We start from the raw sequence: 23,669 nt of genomic DNA, 5'->3' as shown, positions 1-23,669 counted from the left end.
AGACAGGGTCATGACGTGCTATTTGTTAATAACAAATTACATTAAGTCACACCACTTGATTGTATTTGTTAATAACAATCAATAAAACGTCTTTATCGTATTTCTTCCTTATTGCTACACAATTTTCCGTATTTGTAGCTGGGGCACTCTGGAAGGAGAGTCTGTAGGCCGTGTCTACTTTTTAATAACAAATTACGTCAAGTCACGTCAATTAGTGAGGCCTTATTTGATAACAACAGTTTAACATTTCGTCATTCGAGGCGCCAGCAGAGATCACAAACAGGCAAATATCTGAGTACTCTATTTCCGTCAATTTTCGCGTTTTATCCAATTATGCAATATCCACCCTAACGCCTCCGCGACCTGTAGACGTTATGATTCTCTCATACAATCACAATGCAGCACGGGCCCAATTTATTTATCACTGCCAAGCCATCAGTTCGGTACTAGTGTGGCTGGCGCCATAGTGTTAGAAATGAACACGATGATACAAATAGTGTATTTTCATATTAATGACATCATAGCACAATCGATTTGCAACCAAAGGTACCGCACGCATAAAAAATAAGACACCGCGACGAATAAACACGCTGCTAAGCCACCTCCATTTTGCTGGATTGTGTCACATCAAAGAGAAATTCTGGTGCTTCCAACCAAAGATGCTATACGTGTAGTACAGCGCTAGGCAAAAAATGCAACTAGAGAGTTTCTCACATCGTGAGACAGGTGCCGTGGCCTCTGTGAGCCTATGACCGACTGTATGTGTGGATACAGTTTGTTTTTGCTTCACTGTGGCCTTTGCTGAGTCTCATTTGTGTGTGCCGAGGACCTGTATACTTCGCCTTATTTCCGCATCTATTCAAATGGTTCAAATGACTCTAAGCACTATGGGACTTAACATCAGAGGTCATCAGTCCTCTATACTTACAACTACTTAAATCTAACTAAACTAATGACATCATACTCATCCATGCCCGAAGCAGGATTCGAACCTGCGACCGTAGGAGCAGTGCGGTTCCGGACTGCAGCGCCTAGAACCGTTCGGCCACAGCGGCCGGCCCGCATCTATTTACGAGGCTTATAGTGACTTTGGACACTGTTATTGCGACAGTTACATGTCCTTTTATTCTGTCTGGGAGCGCTGTTGGATGTCATCTACGGTCAGTAATGTTGCAGAATTGTAATTAGGAGTACTCTAGCATCGCCACTAACTAATAGTACTGCAGGGTTTATTTGAGTAAATACCTTGTTGTGGTAGGTTAGTGGTTATTTCTTGGCTTTCCACTGTTAAAACCGTACATACATACGCGATGTTGCTCATTATTAATGCACAGGTAAGTTTTGGGAGCATTAATTTTTTTTAAATACTGCAAAGTGCTAGTTGTCCAGGATGTGTATTTGGAATTCTAGGGATCATTCGAAATTACGTTAATAGCGATAGCTATACTCGGATTTTCCCGTATTTAATAAAAGTTACCTTTAGTAATGTAGCGTGTATTAACAACATAGCTGTCTTTTTTGTTTAGGTATGGTAATTATAATTAAGTGTCTTCGTTCAACGTGGGAGTGCTGCCTGGCTGAAAATGGTGTCCTTCACGCATATGCGCAAGTTTAGAGGCATGATGGTTGGGGAGGGGGGATCTTGTTTCTCGCTGGTTCGGAGAGAAAGGGGAAGGTGAGGAGAGTGTTTGGCGTTTTGAAAGGTGAGCAGCGTTTACCCGCTGTGGCGGGCTGTCCGTCCCTCCCCCCCCCCCCTCGCCACTCCTTCCTGTGAGGTGGATGGTGTGCTCCTTCTGTAGGCGACCAGATGGCCACACCTTAATTGTACGACTTTCTTGGCCGTTGCTGAATCGGTATTTGCTGTTACTCTCCACAAACAGTTCTTCTTATGGACCGTGGCGGCTCGCAGGTGTACACTCAGGGAGTTCACAAATTTCTAAATTCAGATAAATATGAGAGTGCGAAATTAATAGCACCTGCTGTACGACAGTTATACTTATCAACATATTTATACAACTACAGCCAATGTCAGTAATAATAATAATAATATTCATAACTTGTCTGAAAACAGGAAGAATTGCTTTTATGAGATTTTGTTGTTTTGTACATAATGTTTTGTACATATTTAAGTAAAGTTTATGGCTTCAATGAACCACCTTCAAGCTGTTTGTCTACCGTTCCACTCTCGAACGACGCGCGGGAAAAACGAGCACTTAAATTTTTCTGTGTGAGCCCTGATCTCTCTTATTTTATTCTGATGATCATTGCTCCCTATGTAGGCGGGTGCCAACAGAATGTTTTCACAATCGGAGGAGAAAATTGGTGATTGGTTCATGAGAAAATCGCGTCGGAACGAAAAACGCCTTTGTTTTAATGATTGCCACTCCAATTCAAATATCATGTATGTGGCACTGTCTCAGCTATTTCGCGATAATACAAAACGAGCTGCCCTTCTTTGAACTTTTTCGATGTTATCCGTCAGTCTCACCTGATGCGGATCACACAATGCACAGCAATACTCAAGAGTAGGGCGAACAAGCACGGTGTAAGCAGTCTCTTTAGTAGATCTGTTGCAACTTCCAAGTGTTCGGCCAATGAACTGCAGTCTTTGAGTTTCTCTACCCACAACATTGTCTATGTGATCGTACCAATTTAGGTTATTCGTAATTTAAATCCCTAAGTATTTAGTTGAATTTACAGCCTTAAGATTTGTGTGACTTATCACGTAATCGAAATTTAGCGGATTTCTTTTAGTACTCCTGTGAATAACTTCACACTTTTCTTTACTCAGGGTCAATTGCCACTTTTCGCATCATACAGATATCTTATCTAAATCATTTTGCAATTCGTTTAGGTCATCTGATGACTTTACAAGACGGTAAATGACAGCATGTACTGCAAACAATCTAAGATGGCTACTCAGATTGCCTCCTATGTCGTCAATATAGATCAGGAACAATAGAAGGCCTATAACACTTCCTTGGGGAACGCTGGATATTACTTCTGTTTTACTCAATGACTCTCCGTCTATTACTACGAACTGTGACCTTGGTGACAGGAAATCATGAATCCAGTCGCAGAACTGAGGCGATATTCCAGAGCCACACAGTTTGGTTAGGAGACGCTTGTGAGGAACGGTGTCGAAAGCCTTCTGGAAATCTAAAAATACGGAATCAATTTAACATCGCCTGTAAATAGCACTCATTAGTTCATGAGTATGAAGAGCTAGTTGTGTTTCACAAGGACGGTATTTTCTGGTTGTGTCTCACAAGAACGGTATTTTCTGAATGCGTGCTGACTGTATATCAATAAATCGTTTTCTTCGAGGTACTTCACGATGTTCGAACACAGTATATGTTCCAAAACTGTACTGCAAATCGACGTTAGTAATATAGGCCTGTAATTGAGCGAATTACTCCTACTTCCGTTTTTGGGGAAGTTCCCGTTTCGAAAACACAGTGACACCGTTACGTCAGACCGCTCGCTCACAGGTGGCTGTGTTTCCCTCGATTGTGCGCTCTCACCGATGACGTGGGACGGCCGAGTCCATTCCTCGGAGGTAAGGTAGGTATGTCAACAACGTGTGCTATCAGAAACAATTGTAGATTCCATTGCATAGTGTCTCCACAGCAGCGTTGCCACTATTTAAGTACCAACCTACGTAATTAGCACAATTCCATACGACATGTGGAGGGTTCCCCTGGGTGACCTCGGTGAACTCCCAGCGGCTCCCCAACGGCGCAGGGAGTCGGGGGCACCTAGAGACCCCAGCGTGTAACCTGAGAGTGGAAATCTTTATTAGTGTAATCTCATGCTTAAGGTCTGGGCTGTCTCAGATGCCCGCAGATAACCTGCTTACCAGACGTAACCCTTTTGGACTTCCACCTATGAGTTAAATGAAACAACAGGCTTACAAGGAAACTCAGATGAGACACGAAACGTGAAATGCCGTTGAATGTGGAACCGTTGTGTTATAGATCCAAATAAAATTCAACGGCCGCGCGGGATTAGCCAAGCGGTCCAAGGCGCTACAGTCATGGACTGTGCGGCTAGTCCCGGCGGAGGTTCGCGTTGTGTTGGCAGAAGAGCCAACACCGTGTTACGAGTAGAGGCCGAAATGCACGCGTTTTAGCTCACGCAGGCTGGCGTAAGGAGGGAAGAACTATACTGACGTGAAGTCTGGATGATAAGGAATTAGCATCCAGAAAGCGGACGTAATTAATTTGATACTTAACTTTAATCCATTAATGATGAACGTCGGTCTACACGGTACATGATTCACAATATTATCTGTTCAGAATGCATTATAGTAACTGAATATGGCGCCTTGCTAGGTCGTAGCAAATGACGTAGCTGAAGGCTATGCTAAACTGTCGTCTCGGCAAATGAGAGTGTATGTAGACAGTGAACCATCGCTAGCAAAGTCGGCTGTACAACTGGGGCGAGTGCTAGGAAGTCTCTCTAGACTAGACCTGCCGAGTGGCGGCGCTCGGTCTGCAATCAATGATAGTGGCGACACGCGGGTCCGACGTATACTAACGGATCGCGGCCGATTTAAAGGCTACCAGCTAGCAAGTGTGGTGTCTGGCGGTGACACCATAGTTCGAGTCCTCCATCGGGCACGGGTGTGTGTGTTTGTCCTTAGGATAATTTAGGTTAGGGACTGATGACCTTAGCAGTTAAGTCCCATAAGATTTCACACACATTTCAACAAAATTCAACGTTTCTGAAATGCCTTTTTAGCTTATATCATTGCTCGGGGTCAAGATTTTGAGCACTTGTTATGACAGTGTACGAGATTCGTGTGATTGCTTCCATTTGATACAACAAGGCAGAGGTTTGTGAGACTCCTAACAGAGGGATAGTTGTTTGTGGCGGTATCTTGAAACTGTCTGATCGACATATTATATCTTAGGGGGCCTGTGGTAGCTGTCTCAAACTGCGTGAAAAGACGACGTTAGTATTGGGAGTCCGCAGCTCGCGGTCGTGCGGTAGCGTTCTCGCTTCCCACGCCCGTGTTCCCGGGTTCGATTCCCAGCGGGGTCAGGGATTTTCTCTGCCTCGTGATGACTGGGTGTTGTGTGATGTCCTTAGGTTTGTTAGGTTTAAGTAGTTCTAAGTTTCTAAGTTCTAGGGGACTGATGACCATAGATGTTAAGTTCCATTGTGCTCAGAGCCATTTTTAGTATTGGGAATTCCGTTTCAGCAGGGAAATTGTTATACCTTACCTGCACACGCCTGTAAGTGGGTTGTAAGCCCAGCCGTCGTCGCAGTATCTCACGGAGGAGTTTCCCTCCGCCTTACAGATGTGGTACTTGGTACAGTCGTAAGGGTCAGGGAAGAGCCCCACGCCTGTACACGTGATGGGGTCGTTTTTCGCCTCGCAATCCGATTCGCCTTCGACGCATTCCCCACGAACGCATCCGTAGTTCGCCTGACATGTTAGCAACTCAATAGCTTGTTCTTCCCCTTGGCAGAGCAGTACCTGTGGAAAAAAATTAACGTTTGTAATGTAAGTGATCTGACGCAGTATTATGGCTTTCTAACTCTATTTTTCCAAGCAGCAATGTTTTTTGACTAGCTTTAGGAAATTTCATATGCACTATAGATACACTATAACTGCACAATATATAGGGTGTAAAACACTGCGTACAAAATTTTAGAGTGGTTAGCGTGCACTAAAGTAAACACCTCTTGTACATGACAAACAACTCACCGTTTCCCCGCTAGGTGTCCACGAAGTGATGTTCGGAGATTCTGTTCAGACTGCTGTGTGATGAATACTCTTTAGAGATCTTGCAGAAAAATGTCGTATGTTTACACTAATGCATAATTCGCATCTGCATGTCTAATACCTACATGAAAATCAGGTGTTTCACCAACAATGGTTGCAACTTCAGTCAAACAGGCAACCAGGTCCTGTAGAACCTATCGGCGTCTTGTATATGAAACACTTCACGTCCTCTACTGACAATGAGAAACTCATGGCAGTATTTCACTAAAATGACCGTTAAATCTTTCAAATGTGCCAAAATTTCACTATCTCCTCCCTCAAAACCATGCTTCCCCACGAATTAGGTGCCTGTGAGCAAACTCGATTAGAGTGACGTCAGTCATGGAGACCCTGTCAGTAGTAGGGCAGCAAGCACAGCAGAGTATTTTGTTAGTGCGGGTTGCCTACATTCAGGAGCATGTATACATTTAGAGGCAAACATACCGTTCTCTTTGCACTGACAGGTCGTTAGCCTATTGTTCTCTCACCCATCCCCCTTCCCCTCTTACTCGTCCCCCCTCCCCCACCTCTCTGGGAACTCCCCTCACTGATAAAAGGACACTTTTGATAGCAGTTTGATTGAATAATTAATTAAATCGATAAATTAATTAAACTGCCCCCTTCTGGGAGCTCCTCCAGTCCTTCTCCTCCTCTCCCAAATCTGGAAATTGGTGGGGAAAGGACTCTCTTCATGCTGGAGACGAATGATCTCACAACAAGAAATTCAGTTATACACTACTGGCCATTAAAATTGCTACACCACGAAGATGACGTGCTACACATGCGAAATTTAACCGACAGGAAGAAGATGCTGTGATATGCAAATAATTAGCTTTTCAGAGCATTCAAACAGATTGGCGCCAGTGGCGACACCTACAACGTGCTGACATGAGGAAAGTTTCCAACCGATTTCTTATACACAAACAGCAGTTGACTGGCGTTGCCTGGTGAAACGTTGTTGTGATGCCTCGTGTAAGGAGGAGAAATGTGTACCATCCCGTTTCCGACTCTGATAAAGGTAGGATTGTAGCCTATCGCGATTGTGGTTTATCGTATTGCGATTGCGATTTATCGTATCGTGACATTGCTGCTTGCATTGGTCGAGATCCAATGACTGTTAGCAGAATATGGAATCGGTGGGCTCTGGAGGGTAATACGGAACGCTGTGTTCGATCCCAACGGCCTGGTATCACTAGCAGTCGAGATGACAGACATCTTATCAGCATGGCAGTAACAGAACATGCAGCCACATCTCGATCTCTGAGTCAACAGATGGGGACATTTGCAAGACAACAACCATATGCACGAACAGTTCGATGGCGTTTGCAGCAGCATGGACTATCAGCTCGGAGACCATGGCTGCGGTTACCCTTGATGCTGCATCACAGACAGGAGCGCCTGCGATGGTGTACTCAACGACGAATCTGGGTGCACGAATGGCAAAACTTCATTTTTTCGGATGAATCCAGGTTCTGTTTACAGCATAATGATGGTCGCATCCATGTTTGGCGACATTGCAGTGAAAGCACATTGGAAGTGTGTATTCGTCATCACCATATTGGCATATCACCCGGCATGATGGACGGGGTGCCATTGGTTACACGTCTCGGTCACCTCTTATTCGCATTGAGTGCGCTTTGAACAGTGGACTTTACTTTTCAGATGTGTTACGACCTGTGGCTCTACCCTTCATTCGATCCCTGTGAAACAGTACATTTCATCAGGTTAATGCACGACCGCGTGTTGCAGGTCCTGTACGGGTCTTTCTGGATACAGAAAATGTTCGACTGCTTCCCTAGCCAGCACGTTCTCCAGATCTCCCACTAATTGAAATCGTCTGGACAATGATGGCTGAGCAACTGGCTCGTCACAATACACCAGTCACTACACTTGATGAAGCTGCATGGGCAGCTCTAACTGTACAAGCCATCCAAGCTCTGTTTGAATCAATGCCCAGGCTTATCAAGGCCGTTATTATGGACAGAGGTGGTTGTTCTGGATACTGATTTCTCAGGATCTATGCACCCAAACTGCGTGAAAATGTAATCTCATGTCAGTTCTAGTATAATATATTTGTCCAATGAATACCTGTTTATCATTTGCATTTCTCCTTGCTGTAGCGATTTTAATGGCCAGTAGTGTATATTACAGGACATACTGTTTTTTTTTTTTTTTTTTTTTGTAAAATTCAGTTTGCAGGGGCTGGATCTCACTTTTATTTCATGGTAAAAGCTCACATCCAACAGCTACCTGTCGTAAGTATGTAATTACACTGTTGCCAATTGGAGGTGTCGTCTTATTGGAAAATTGTCGTGTGTGTACTCATCTTGACATGCAGGGATCGACTGAGCTAGTGCACAGTGCCACCACCAGAGAAAGTTCCATCCCCCCTACCCATCGACCCCACCCCTCACCAACCTCCCAGAAAAGAATTGGTAGGGAAAAGACTCACTCTGTGATGGAGAGGAAGGAGCTAATGTCACAAAATTCAAATCAAAATCATTAATATAATGATATTTATTCCTTAGTTGACCAGTTTGCAGGAGACAGGGTTTCCCCACTTGGGTAGACATCATGACTCAACTGTCCACCCCTGTTCCCCAATATGTAATAAGTGTAACCACTAGGGAGTGGAATGAAATGCTGTGTAGTAACCACCATTTGGATAGAGACAACAGCAAATACCACTGCAAGACAGAGTCTACTGCAATGTATTGACAAGAATTAAACACGACACACTTGAACCACGACCCAGTCCCTAGCTGTAGTTGCCGTGGGTAGATGTCGCACACCCGCCTCACAGAAGTGCATAAACAGCACGCCTGTGCCCTCGTACATCACTGGCGCCAACGTTCAAGGACCAGAGGAAACTACAGCCACAGCCGTAGCTGCAGCTGCAGTCGTGGATGCACATGTATGACAGACTGCACCACCGCCGCTGTGGAGGGCATGCGAGGATGATTGAAGTGGTAGGAATTCAGATGTTATCAATACGTCCATCACAAATATTCATCACTTTGAATCTTCTTTCATGCAACACACACACGTCCGCTTATGTCGGGCTCACCCAGCACTCTGGTCACTTCGCCAGCCTTCACTGCTGTGGGCAAAGTCAGACAGGTCGGTGCACTCTTTGCACCCGACCCAGGCTGTGCTAATCCGTTACTTCCAGTTGCTGACTCCTCGTGACCGCCGCTGCAGGCAGCCACAGTGCACTGAGAAACAAGCAGCTGCAGCTTGGATGAATACAGTAGTCTAAACAATTACACCCAAATGTAGACCACCCAGTTTAAAAAACCCACTTTACCCAATCAGAGGCAGTGATTTTGTTGACCACACACCTCGAATTTCTCACACGAAATGTAGATTGCTCCTATTTAAACGAGTTATTTTTAAAGGTAGAAGAGATTGGACAAGACACGCGTTTTCACATCGCTAAAGTATCGTTACTTGTTGTGAAATCCTGTACAGGACTATGGCATAGGCTATATTCCCTCTAAGTATTCTTTCATCAGGTAGAAAAATATCTTTCCTTGACTCTCACGTCATGCATCACAGGACTAGAATATTGAACTCATTTCTGGCTCATGACAGACTGCTGAGATCTAGCACTGTCACAGGACACCTTCTCACTTTCAGACGCTGTCTTAAGGTAACAGCACAGAGAAGTTGTAAATATAGGGTTTATACTACGTATCACTTCATAAATTCGGTAATACCTCTGTGTAGGTGAGAGACTCAAATATCATTAAAAGATATCGCCGCAACGAAAAAATCACCAAGTGAAGAATCATATCGTTGGTGCCCTAGTCATCTACTCCAACCATCATGCGCCAAGTCATTGACATCAAAGTGATAGGCTAATTATTTAAATTTATCGTGATAGTCACTTTGCATGGGGAGTAATTTTTCTTCTTCAGTAGTCAGATTACACTCACTAGATAGTTCAAATGGGAATCCCTGGAGGGTAGACTACGTTCTTTTCGAGGAACGGTACTGAGAACCGACTTTTGAAGCTGACAACAGGAGGACTCTACCGCTGGCAACATACATTTTGCATGAGGACTGAGCCTAGACAGGCAGTCGTCCTAATGGAAGAAAACCGCCAGTAAACATTGACCGATTCTCCAGGCTGGCATTGGGGCGTTAGGTCTGCACCCCATCACCTGTAAAAAATGCCATGGCCAAGTTTCCCTTTAAAACACCCTCAGATGAACAGGTTTGTTTTTCTGGAAAAAAAATTTCGCACAGAGAAAGACAGTTAATCTAGGTAAATGGAAGGATTGCCACTAAAGGTGAGGAAATATTTCGTAAAATAAAAAAAAAGTATGATATGGACATAGTAGCCCTAACAGAAACGATGAAACGAGGCAAAGGTAGAGAAGAACGCGATGGTTTTATGCATATTTACAATGTAGTGCCAAAAGAGAAGAGAGCCAGAAGACGGTCTTCATAGCATTACGGAAAAAATGCAAGAAAGATATAAAATCCTGGGATCATATTGGTGAAAGAATCCTGCACGTGCTAGTGGAATTATTAGGGCAATCAGTCGTAATCGTGGAAATGTATGCGTCAAATGCAAGCGTAAGATGAAATGTTACGCGCAACTCACGGAATCGCCGGAGGAGATAAGTGATCGAAAAGAAAGTTTAGTTATTGGGCACTTGAGTGCACGTACTGGGTGGAGAACTAATGACTCCATTGTTGATCAGTGTGGCGTAAATGCGTTAAATGACAATGGGAATAGGCTGATAGACTTTTGTTAACAAAATCCTTTAAAGATAATGAAAAGATGGTTTAGGCATAAGTCATATTAATATAAGAGGAGAGGAATCTTTTTCAGCCTCTTCCATACATCGTTGCAGATTTCAGAGAGACATCGCTCGTATCTGTGGTATTGATACACATTGCTGTGGCACCGCAATTTTTGGACGATATCACACAAATAGTAATATGAGAGAGACTATGGGTGTCGAAAAACCAATAATTTTTATCATAGAGAAGAAGCATTTAAAATAGTATGGACTACTTGAAAGAATGGATGATAGCCAGTGGCCAAAGAAAGTGTGATGGTGGACATCACAATATAATGACGACTATGAAGACCTTCTCCTTGTGTACTGAATGGTGATGTTTCAGAAAATAGTTCTGCAAATCGACCCATGTGGGCATCCATTAGTGATCCTTTTGAACACTAATAACGATTCCCTACTTGGGCCTCTGCTATAGTTAAGAAGGTCCTATGGGACGAGTCTTGAAGGCAGACCACTGTAATTTAGTCCAATTAAGTAATACTAGTGTATATTTCTTTTCTTTTCGACGGTATTAGGAAAACGATACATTGCCTCTTACCATACAGAGGAGAAGCTGAGTTGCATACAGGCACAACAAAAAGACTGTTGTACATGTAAGCTTTCAGCCTAAAGGCCATCTTCTAAAACAGAAAGCACACACGCAAATTTATGCAAGCACAACTCGTACACCAATGACCACTGTCTCTGGGCACTGAGGCGAGACTGCAATCAGCTGTGCTTTATGAGAGAAGCAATCTGGGCGGTGGGGTAACGAGGAGGCTAGGAAAGGGAGGGTATAGTGATGCTTGTGGAAACATGCAGGGATGTGGTGGAACCAGGGTGGGGCTGCCACCTGTCGTCAGGTGGAGGTTAGAGGAGGGAAGGGAGCAGGAAAGTGGAGAAGTAGAGGAGAGGAAAAAGAGAGAGACTAGTGCATGCCTTGGTGGAATAGAAGGCTGTGTAGTGCTGGAGTGGAAGCAGGAAATGCAGTATGTAGCGAAGGCTGAGGCTAGTGACATTCCAGAAATGCAGGATATACTGCAGGAATGGTTCCCATCTGCACAATTCAGAAGAGCTGCTGTTGGTACAATGCATACAAATGCCATGGGCAGTGAAGTAGTCACTGAAGTGAAACACAATGTGTTGGGCAACATGTTCAACAACTCTGTGGTCCACCTGTCTCTTGGCACAGTCTGTCAGTGTCCATTCATGCAGACAGACAGCTTGCTGGTTGTCATGCTCATGTAACACAGTGATTGTAACTTAGTTTGTGTTTGACATGACTGCATTCAATGGTAGCTCCACATTCGACAGGATAGATGACACTTATGACCAGACTTGAATAGGAGACGGTGGGCTGATGTATGGAACAGGTCTCACAACTACATCTCTTACAGAGCTATGAACCATGAGGAAAGGAGTTGGGAGCAGGGGTGCAATAGGGATGGACAAGGATATTGTGTAGGTTAGGTAGTTGAATACCATTGTAGGAGGGGTGGAAAGAATTGTGGGTAGGTTATTCCTCATTTCTGGACATGGTGAGAGACAGTTGAAACCCTGGTGGAGAATGTGATTCAGTTGCTACGATCCTGAGTGGCACAGATCGCATGAGATAAGTGCTCCTTTGTGGCTGGACAGTGGAAATGTGGGAGATGGTAGGTAACTGAATGGACAAGGTATGGGAGATATGTTACCATACAAATCAGGAAGGGTAATTTCAATCTGTGAAGGTCTCAGTGAAACCCTTGGTGTATCTGCAGAGGGACCACTCATCACTACTGATTTCATGTCCATGGGTGACTAGGCCATATGGATGGGACATCCTGGAATGGAGTAGGTGGCAGCTGACAATATGGAAGAAGTGTTGCTTGTGGCAGGTAGATGTGACATGGATGGAGATACTGATGTAGCTGTCTTTCAGGTGGAGGTCAACATGGAGGAAAGTGGGTTGTTGGGTTGAGGAGAATGGGGCAGAAGATATTATGATTCTGGACGAGTGTAGGTATGGTGTCACGAAAATATCATCAAAGAATCTGAACCAGGTGAGGGATTGGGGATCAGGATGATTAGGAAGGATTCCTCTAGATGGCCCATGAAAAGTTTTGCCTAGGATGGTGCCATGTGGGTGCTCAATGCTGTACCATGGGTTTGTTTGTAGGTGATGCCTTCAGATGTGAAGTAATTTTGGGTGATGGTATGTTGGTAATTGAAACAAGGAAGGTAGGTCATAGGCTTGGGGTCTCTTGGGCATTGGGAGGCCATGGGCTAGTGGCAAGGCCTTGGGCTTTTGGGATGTTAGTGCACAGGGAGGTGGTATCAATAGTGACAAGCAAAGTGCCTTGTGGTAAAGGAACAGGAACTGTGGACAATCAGTGGAGGAAATGGTTGATGTCTTTGATGTAAGAGGTTGAGTTACAGGCTAACGTGTTGTTCCATGAGAGCAGAGATTCTCACAGTGGTGGCACAGTAACTGTCTACGATGCGGCATCCTACATGGTCTGGTTTATGGACTTTATGAAGCATATGCAAGGTAGAAGTGCAGGGAATGGTAGGGGTGAGGAAAGAGGTAGATTCATGGAAAAGATCCTTGGATAGGCAATGATTTGGGGACAGACTGGAGGTCCCATTATATTTTTGGAATGAGGTCATTGTGGAAGGGTATGTAGATGGATGAATCTGACAGCTGGTGCTTCTGACACATAATCACTGTGGTTCAAAATCATAGCGCTGGAGCCTTTTCAACAGGTAGAATTATAAGGCCAGGATCAATTTTTAGGTGACGGATTACGTTTTTTTTCTGCAGATGTCAGGTTACTCTCCATATTGAAGGTTTGGAAAATGATGGTGAGGCAAGGTTTCAGGTAAGAGGTTCTGGACTTTTAAGAGGGGGTTATTTCGTGGCAGTGGAAGTTGGATCACGGTTGGATGTAGAAGTGAAATGAGATGAACACCCTCTGACTCAGCTCAGTCCTCCATCTGACGGTGAAACAACTCCCCCTCTTAAAGTTACAGAATTTCTTAACCTGAAATCTTGTTTCACCATCATTCCTTCAGCCAGCATGAAAGCTAACGTTCCATCTGCGGAAAAAAACACACTCCACCACTTAAAAATTGACCCTACCCTTATAATTCTACCTGATGACAATGGGTCACTCGTACCAATCCTCGCCCTCCTACCTTGTACATGCTTCATAAAGACTATAAATTCAACTAGCAGGATACACCACTGTGGCCAGTTACTGTGCTGCCACTGAGAGAATCTCTGCTCTCATATACCAACATGTTCAGCCTATTACCTGTTATTTACCCTCCAATATCAAAGGCACCAACCATTTCCTCCACCAGTTGTCCACAGTTCCTTTTCCTTTAGCACATGGTAATCACTTGTTACTATTGATGCTATATCCCTGTATACTGATATCCCTAATGTCCATGGTATTGCGAACATTGGACACTACCTTTCCCAATGGCCAAATGATTCCAAACCTACTACTTCCTTCCTGGACACTATGACCTACAACATCCTCACCTGCAATTCCATCACCTTTGGAGGCATTACCTATGAACAAATCCAACAGTAATGGCCACCTCTATGGTCCCATCCTGTTCCAAACTGATCATGTTTCAAGTAGAGGAGCCCTTCCTAACTACCCAGAATCCCAAACCTCTCTCCTGGTTCAGATTCATTGATGATATTTTCATGCCCTTGGTCAAGGGTGAGGACATCCCGTCCACATTCCTAAAGAAACTCAACACCTTCTCCCTCATTCACTTAATCTGGTCCTCCTAAACCTGAAAAGCCAACTTCCTAAATGTTGACCTCCCCCTCAAAGATGGCTACGTAAGTACCTCCATCCATACCTAACCTACCAACTATAAGCGATACCTTCACTTCAACAGTTGCCGCTCATTACATACAGCCTAGTCACCAGTCGCCAACACATTTTCGGTGATGATGAGTCCCTCTCCAAATTTATCAAGGGTCTCACTGAGGCTTTCGCTGACCGAAATTAGCCAGCCATCGGTGGCCGTGCGGTTCTAGGCGCTGCAGTCCGGAACCGCGGGAGTGCTACAGTCGCAGGTTCGAATCCTGCCTCGGGCATGGATGTGTGTGATGTCCTTAGGTTAGTTAGGTTTAAGTAATTCTAAGTTCTAGGGGACTGATGACCTAAGATGTTATGTCCCATAGTGCTCAGAGCCATTTGACCATTTGACCGAAATTAGCCTCCTAACCTGGTGCACAACGGATCTCCTGGACTTGCCTCTCCAGCCACCTACCACCTCCCACATTCCTACCATCTAGCAACAAAGGAGAATTCCTCTCCTGATCAATACAACCCAGGACTAGAGCAAATGAATCACATTCTATCCCAATGTTTCGACTACCTCTTGTCGTGCCCAGAAATGAGAAGTATCCTACCCAGTACCATTTCCACCTGAGCCATGCACAGTGGCTTCACAACCAGAGTGGTACCTCTCTAGTTACCAATGATCGTCGGTGGTTTAGTCTTTCGATCAGAGATGCTGATATGAAGGTGAAGACTATTTAAGCTTACGCTGCACGTCAGTTGCCTTCGAGTTCTTCAAGTTTAGTTCTGAAGTGGTGTGAGGATACTCCTGCAAGGTAGCAGGACACGTGGCTGCTGGCATAGAGACGGAGAGAAAGAGAGATAGAGAGAGAGAGAGAGAGGCGGTGGTGCAGAAGGGGGGGGGGGGTTGGTGTTGTTCGCTGTGGTATCCAACGAGAGTACTGTACTCGAGTCTGAGGGGCCAGTTTGCTCTGGTGTTCACAAACAGCAGTGACCGATTGTTAGTTTGACTGGGTTGGTGGCTATACGGCTGTTTAAAGCGTTAGTGTGTTTCACAACGTAGTTACAGTAAAAGTACTGTAACTAATGCAAATTATTACAAGTTGTCGTATACTATTGAAAGCGTAGCTTGGCGTGGAGCAGAGAGGGGAGCAGATTTTGGTTCTCCCGCTCGCAGAGCTGACGCTGGCTGCTGGGCCGATCGAGTCGTATACTTGCTCAACGCTGCGTGCAATACGTTACACATACTCTGTAAATATAAATCGATCTCTTTCATACTTAGTATACCAAATTCTATGGATAACACAACCATGATGTTAAAATGTCGAATCAATAGCTTCAATACTACCGGAGATATAAATTTTTACGTAAAACACATAATAACCATGCTGGCATCGAAAAACGGAGTTAGGGATTGTAATGTATTCATCTATAGTATCAGTTGAAACTGACCCAAGATTGTAAGTTCATATAATCTAATTTCCTGGAATGTTCTTAAGTTTCATTACCACAAATTTCTGGCATAATTAAAAGTACTTCGAAACATTATTATTTCATCGTGTTTAAAATATCGGGTCGGACTAAATATTTGCGGCTGTTTTTGAGTGTAAACTTGTTATGGAGACAGTAGCATTGCATAATTGATGTCGCCGGCCGCGGTGGTCTAGCGGTTCTAGGCGCTCAGTCAGGAACCGCGCGACTGCTACGGTCGCAGGTTCGAATCCTTCGTCGGGCATGGATGGGTGTGATGTCCTTAGGTTAGTTAGGTTTAAGTAGTTCTAAGTTCTAGGGGACTTATGACCACAGATGTTGAGTGCCATGGTGCTCAGAGCCATTTGAGCCATAATTGATGTCGGGATGTTAAATATGGACTTGGTAGCCATTTTTCTTGTTTTAAAGACAATACATCAACTAAAAGGAAATTTTTGACATTTTTTCAAGAGACGTAACTTTCAGTTACTACCTATGCACTGGAGTTATGTGGCCTTTTCCTGGTAGGTATTTAGTCGAATTCTGTTCAGCGCTGTTTTTGTCGGCTAAACCAGTATCTACCGTCGCAGTATCTGCCTACCTCACCTGGTAGGTGCACTGATTGCTTAAAGGATAGTGAGAGAGCAACCAGCACCGCCGCAGTACAAGTACAGCTATGCTGTTATGTACTATTCTGTGACCTAATTGCACTACTGAGCGTATGTTCGGAAACAGCTTTTTGGTCAAAGTGATTTGATGTTAGTAATTTGCCAACGTTTTACTGTTCAAGTTTATTTCACTCATTAAGAAATGTCTTACCTTCAGTTGGCTGTAATTTAGCAAGGTATTCATATTTAAAGAACTATCATGTGCTGTTGTTGTTGTCGTTTTACAGTACTGTAGATATTTGGTGCTTTAAAGGGAATTCCTTTTACTCAAACATTATGTAGAGATTATCTGGGTGGATGATCACTGAATTGTTTATAATAACTGGGCTGACCTCGTCTCTTCTCGTTCTTCTTACTTGATGTGTCTTGAAGTCATTCAGATTGTTGGTTTGTTAAGTTGATATGACAGGGAGCAGTCATCTAATGCTTTAATTCACAGACAGCTAAATTGAAAGGTTAAAATTAAATGGGTTTGTGGTGTTTAATGCCAAGGGATACTTCTAATACTTGCAATTGCTTCACGGCAAACTTTCTGTGTTTGTGTGCGTGAGGTTACGTATGTTTGCTACCATTGTGAAACATTTTGATTAAGCGCTGTGACTTCTTGTCTATGTCTAGTGCTAATAGGTTTATGTTACAGGTATTATAAGTTACTCTAACCAGAAGGGCAAAGACATGGACTAATGTAAAGAGAAACACCAGCAGGACCTACCATTTGTAAAACAAATGCCAGTATTGTGGTCCATAAACCGCTTCGCCCTACAGATTAAATACTATTGTTAATACCCCAGTTCTGCGGTGACTATCTCTGCTCAAGTGTTTAAAGTTTTGAAGAGACTATCAATAAATCTCTTTTTAAGGTGTGCTTGTAAAGTGGCTTGCCATCTTACCATTCTCCTCCCACTCTTACCACTTCACCACCCGTTCCACAGTTTTATTCCACCACCCAACGTATACGGTATCCTTGTTCAACCCTACCCTACCCTGCTCTCAACCCTTTGCCTCATGACTCATAACTCTGTAATAGAGCTAGATGCAAGACCTGTCCCTTACGTCATCCCATCATCACCTCCTCAAGTCTGGCCTAAGTGTCAACTATCGTGTCGAAGGTAGAGCTACCTTTGAAATCAGTTATGTCAACCACAAACTAAGTTTCAACCATTGTGTCATATTACATGGACTTGACATGCAGCTAGCTATCTGTCTGCATGAATCGCCACTGACAAGCTGTGGCCAAGAGACAGCTGGATCACAGAGTTGCTGAACATGTTGGTCAACACAATGTGCTCCACTTCAATGACTGATTCACTACCTGTGGCATGTGGATCCTCTCTACACAGCAGCTCTTCTAAATTGTGCAGATGGGAACTCTCCCTGCAGTATACCCTACATTCCTGTAACTTCACCAGTCCCTGTCTGTCACCCTTTATTCCCTATGCTGCTCCCAGTCCAGCAATACACAGCCTTCTATCCCACCAATGCCCACACCTCTACCTGTTTTCCCCCTTCTGTTCTCTCATGTTCTGTCTCCACCCCCTCAGACCTCGCAAGTGCAGCTACCCTGCCCCCATTACATCCCTGCATGTTCCCACAAGCAGCACTGCACCCTCCCCTCCACCCCCCCCCCTTCATGGCACGGCCACCTCCTTACCCCCACCGCTCAGATTGCTTCTCCTATCAGGCACAGTTTTATGCCGAATGACCTCAGTAATTGTCATGTTTGTGTGAGTTGTGCTTGCTTGGATGTGTGAGTTTTCTATGTTTGAAGAAGGCCGTTTGACCGAAAGTTATTTGTCTAACAGTCTTTTTGCTGTGCCCGTCTGCGAGGAATGTATCCTTTCATTAATACTGTCGTTGTTCTGTGCTGGATTTTCCATTTCTTTTTCTTTTCTGTGATACAGTAGAATTGCTAATTGCTAATGAAGGTGAACCATATATCTTAGACATGGAACAATACTGACTGTTTCATTAGCAGAACACAATACATACACACACACACACAAACTTACGCACACACACACACACACACACACACACACACACACACACACACATTGTAATTAAACGTTCCTGGAAACTGGAGTGTCCCAGAAACTAATATTAGATTTTAAGGTAAATGAAGATATGAAGTACATGCAGTTGTCCGGAATAGACGGAAGAAAAGGAACCTAACCTAGATGTGTGACAATATCAACTGTGGGCGAGGGACTCGGAAGTATTGCTGATTTCCCCAGCCTCTGATGGCTGGTAGTTGTCGATTGGGCAGTGTATGTCCACGAGCGAGAGCCTCAATGTCTTTCCCTCCTGGACAGCATTGGGGGTGGCAGTCTTCAACAGTGACCACTTCCGTATATTCCTATTTTCCCATCTTCTTAAAGCAAAATTTTTTAATTTTAAGCATTTCCGTTTCCCACTTGCATTCAAGTATGCAAGTATAAGTGCTGCAATATTGGTGAAACACTAAGAAACCGCATAAGCTTCCCGTTAAGTAAATGTGCAACATAATATCGTCAAAATATGACCTGTCTGAGTCGCTAGGTGTAAATGACAAGAAATAAAATAGAAAGTAATAATAAATACATGGTAAGTTACAGTCAGAGCATTAGACAGTGCCTTAATTGGGGTCTCACCTTCTGGCAGTTGTAGTTGCATACACGGTCTCCAGGGCTGGTTCCCAAGCACTCAGTGCCATTCCAGTCCACATACGGATTCACGACGACAGATGTCAGGATCTGTGAGACGTCGGGGACAGCTGCGGTCGCCGAAACCTTTCAACATGGAGAACATGCCCTGAATACCAACACGAAGCAACTGAATTTACTGGCAATGTGTAACTTGCGCATGCGTGCGTGTGTGGAATCTGGAACGCTAGGAATGTTACGTGTAACTGAAAAGAACGCTTTAGCTGATAAGGCCACAGATTAAGTGAATTACAGGACACAGCTGAGCACCAGGCGTTGCCTGGGTACGTATACATGCCGCTTCCGTTAGTTCGCCTTACCCCTGCCTCTGTGCAGCACCTATCACCTCCTCCCCTCCCCCTCTAATTCCACCTCTTCTTGTCTTTTTCTTTGTCCAACTCCTGCTCCCCGTTCCTTTTTCCATATTTTCTTTCCCCCCTCCATCCACCTCCCCCTCTCCCATTCCCTTTCCATGTTTTCACTCCCAACCTAACTGGAGGTAGCTCGTTCTAAACCTCACAGTATTTCTATCCATATAGTAAATAATATGTGTAACAAGTGTGGTTAAATCGATTCACGATTTCAGGTAGAGTTTTTTAAGCTAGACCTTACCCGCATACGGAAGTGTCACATACATTTAACATATTTCACACTGATTTGTACACATATTTCAACTACATCACTAGCGAATTTCATCCTGCAGTAGTTTCGTCTGCCCACATCTCAATGTTTGTGATGTCACATCATCTGAAATATGCTTGGTGCGACAGTACAATTTTGGAGGCGGATCCAGTGGTGCCGTTGGAAACTGTCTGCGACGCGTGGGGCGAACAGATTTAGTAGTAAAGAAATAATAAATTTAAACGTCACGCATGATGGGGCGGCTCTATGCGCGTCTCTGTGTTTATGACGGCATAACTTCTGAACTATGTGTCATACAATAACATATTTTTGCAAATGCATTCAGTCGTACACGTGAATACTGTCTGCAAAATTTTTTGGAAATAGAGTCAGTAGTAAAGAAATAAAATAATAAAATGTTATGTCTTATTTCTTTACTACTGACTCTATTTCCAACAAATTTTGCAGACAGTACCACTGAATGCAGTTGCAGATGAATGGAAAACGGCACTGATCGACCCACTCCGTAAGAAAGGTGAGAAACAAGATGTATACAACTGCAGAGGCGTCTCACTTCTCCCAGTCATCTACAAATCGTCTCAAAGACACTGCCGAATAGAACTGAAGCAGTCGGCCGCGGTAGCCGAGCGGTTCTAGGCGCTCAGTCCGGAACCGCGCTGCTGCTACGTTCGAAGGTTCGAATCCTGCCTCGGGCATGGATGTGTGTGATGGCCTTAGGTTTAAGTAGTTCTAAGTCTAGGGAACTGATGACCTCAGATGTTGGGTCCCATAGTGCTCAGAGCCATTTGAATTTGAACTAAAGCAATTCTGGATAAACAACTTGGAGAATACCAGGGTGGGTTCCGGAATGCCGCTCCTGTGCCGAACAAATTTTTAATCTGAAATCAATAACACGACACAGAATGGTGAATGGTAAAAATATAGTGATTTCTTGCATTGACTTCAAAAAAGTCTTTGACTCGGTGGACAGAGAGACCGTAGATAGGATCATCAGAAAATTTGGGGTCAAAAGCGAGCTGGGAAACATTATCAGAGAAACCTTAACAGGCACAACTTTCAAAGGGAAGTTTATCGGAGAATTGTCCCACCCATTTGAAATCAAGACGGATGTGCGACAGGCCGATGCATTATCAACAATAGTATTTAAGATGTCTCCTGGAGAAGATTATGAGAATTTGGAATTCCGAACTTGAAAATCAAGGGATTAGTCCAATCTGTCTAGGAAGGAAATCGGGAGGAATCAAAGCCAACTGCTTGGCTTTCGATGATGAGTTTGCAATACTTCCAGAGTACTTAGAAGAAGCGGCCATACAGATCAATCTACTAGAAAGGATCACTGGCGAGACAGGACTTAGGATCTCGAAAGAGACGACTAAGTTCGTTACAAGTGACGGAAATGGGCCACAATTCCTTGAAACAGATATTGGACGGATTGAGATAGTAAAAAAATTCAAATACCTCGGTGAAGAGGATTGGAGAGAGCAGCTGTGGGGGACCGGATCTCAAAAATGGAGAGAGCCTACGGATTAACTAAAAACATTTACAACAAAAAGTGCATCTCTTGGAATGCCAGAATAAAGCACTACAGTGCTGTGGCGAAAACAGAGTGCCTGTCTGAGAGCAAATGACTCTCAGTGAATTACAGGGTGGAAAAGCTGGAGATACTATAAAGAAGAATATTACGGGAAAACATGGATCTAGTCCAGGCTGAAACCGGCTGGAAACTTCGGAGCAACAATGAAATCTACAAAAAGGTGGAGAAAACCCTGGAGACTTTGGAAAAGAGGAGGTTACCATTTCTAGGACACCTGGGAAAAGAAGACAACAACGACTTGGATTAAGAAGGAAGCTCGTAAAGATCTGTAAAGGTCCAACATCCATCTCAAAGTTCACTTGATGTCTCCTGTCATTTCCATTGAATAATTTGAGTTATTATCGCTTGATGTGTAACAAAAGATTGTAAATTTACGGTTTTCAGCCCAGGAAAGTTGTCGCACGTGGAAATATCAACTAATCTCGTCCTGTAAATAGCGGTTTACGAGTTCTAGCCACTATTGACCTCGCCAGGGAAAGCAAAGACGCATACATCTTCGCTACCTCTGTGGTAACGTGCAGCCTATGAAAAAGCGTTTGTTATGGTCCACAGTTCCAGTCTCCCTGACTGTAACGTTTTCATCCCTTCTGTGAAAGAGCTACAAGCAGTCAGATCAAATATCGATAAGAAAATCACAAGAAAATACTTTTGGCTCATAGTGCAATAGAGAAAAACTTACAATGCTGCACAACAGGTAACGCCTCTTTCCGCTGCTGACAAGCAAATTTTGGGTTTCTAGGAATACATAACTTTATTTATGAAATGAAACATTTGCATACCTCTTGAGTATGACACAGCATACCAATTAAACACAGAAGCAATCGAAATCTAATTGAGTAGTATTTTACTAATTCGTGCCGACAGAGGCATGCTTGTGTACAGATACTCAGTTTTATTAAAACAGACTTTCGTCGTAAGGTTATCGTGTGTAGTTTTATTTCATTTCTTATAATACAGTGCATAATTTTCGTAAGGTTTCTTTTAGTGTTGTTAAAACAACAGTAAACATGAAAGAGAAATTAATCATCAACTATATATGCGAATTCTCTGATGTTATCTATAAAAGTCTGACCATGCACATGCAGTTTATTGATTACATGCATGTAGAAAACTTGTTCTGAGTTAAAGCCGTCAAACAAGGTTTGAAGGAGAATAAAATTCCACTACCACACGACAGCTTATGTGGAAAATACTTTTCTGGCGTATTTTGGCACGATGCGCTCTCCCCATACATAATACAAAAGTTTCGAGATGCATCAGCTGCCTGGCCGTCTATTAAGCCTGAAAAGACCAAATGTCGCAGAAGTTAGCTGTTTTCCACATGTGACTATTTTGGGTTGAGAAGTGAAAGGAATTATTGATTGGCGACTCCATGGAGTGCTGTGTACACAACGACCATATCTGTTAAATTAATAGGAAGGTCAGCGTTGGCCGTAATATTGATGTTTTATTGATAGCAGAATCGATTTTCGATCACATAGTGATCATCTTCGGTGCTGTACAAATTAAAATTAGACACTGGTATCAAGTTATCAACAACCAAAACTGAGAAGCGATCGCAATACTGAACATGCTGGAAACCACTACAGGGAACCTGTGTGTCAGAATTCTCATCCAGTGTGGCGCACCGTCGTTATGATAGAATAATGAGTCAGAGAGAAGAGGATTTGGTGGTCTGTTGGATTGATGATAGGTACATATACCTACAAGTAGACATTAGGTTGAGCCACAAGAAAGTCAGGAGTGGTGACATGTAGAAACTCTGTCACCAGTAACATTTCTTATACTAGTTATTTATTTACAGTGACGAAACAAACGCTTTGTAGGGTCACAGGACACTTATTTCATCTTTTATTTGAGCTTCTGTATGTCGATAAAATTGGTTCTGAACTGGGAATGCAGCTCAGACCGCCCTTAACGTGGAATTTGATCCCTTCGTGACAATATAGCTCGACTAGAATTTGTTGTTTGTTCAAAACTGCAGATTCCTCAACATCTCCACATATTGCTCGTGAATGGGTTCGAGTCCTGGCCCGGCACTAAAGTTTTCATTATGTATTATCAAGATCTAGAATGAGAACACCTATCAGCTGGTGGATAATAATTTTGATTTTTAATGTATTTTCATTCGTTGTCAACAATAACGATATCTGACGCTTTTGACTCCCAGTGAGACACAGAACTATTTGAGAGATCACTACAAGTTCAATGATGTTATTCGGAGCTGCTGGTGGAGAAA

At 43.6% G+C, this 23,669-nt stretch overlaps 1 protein-coding gene across 3 annotated transcripts in view; it reads right to left on the bottom strand.

Moving 5' to 3' along the window:
• LOC126188332 (uncharacterized) overlaps positions 1 to 23,669 on the bottom strand; it is a 426,405-nt gene that overhangs the window by 379,593 nt on the left and 23,143 nt on the right. Inside the window, exons 2-3 of one of the 3 annotated variants that reach the window (XM_049929926.1) lie at positions 19,144 to 19,281; positions 5,229 to 5,485 (exon numbers count right to left, since the gene is read on the bottom strand). The exons of 1 other annotated variant lie outside the window; for it this stretch is intronic. In XM_049929926.1, the coding sequence (XP_049785883.1) occupies positions 5,229 to 5,485; positions 19,144 to 19,281 (395 nt within the window). The remainder of the gene's footprint in view (positions 1 to 5,228; positions 5,486 to 19,143; positions 19,282 to 23,669) is intronic. One more of the 3 variants, XM_049929928.1, reaches the window with a different exon arrangement.

The sequence above is a fragment of the Schistocerca cancellata genome, chromosome 5 (genome assembly GCF_023864275.1).
Source record: "Schistocerca cancellata isolate TAMUIC-IGC-003103 chromosome 5, iqSchCanc2.1, whole genome shotgun sequence".
Taxonomy (NCBI): domain Eukaryota; kingdom Metazoa; phylum Arthropoda; class Insecta; order Orthoptera; family Acrididae; genus Schistocerca; species Schistocerca cancellata.
The sequence above is the reverse complement of the archived record's forward strand: the minus strand, read 5'-3'. Positions and strand labels throughout refer to the sequence as shown.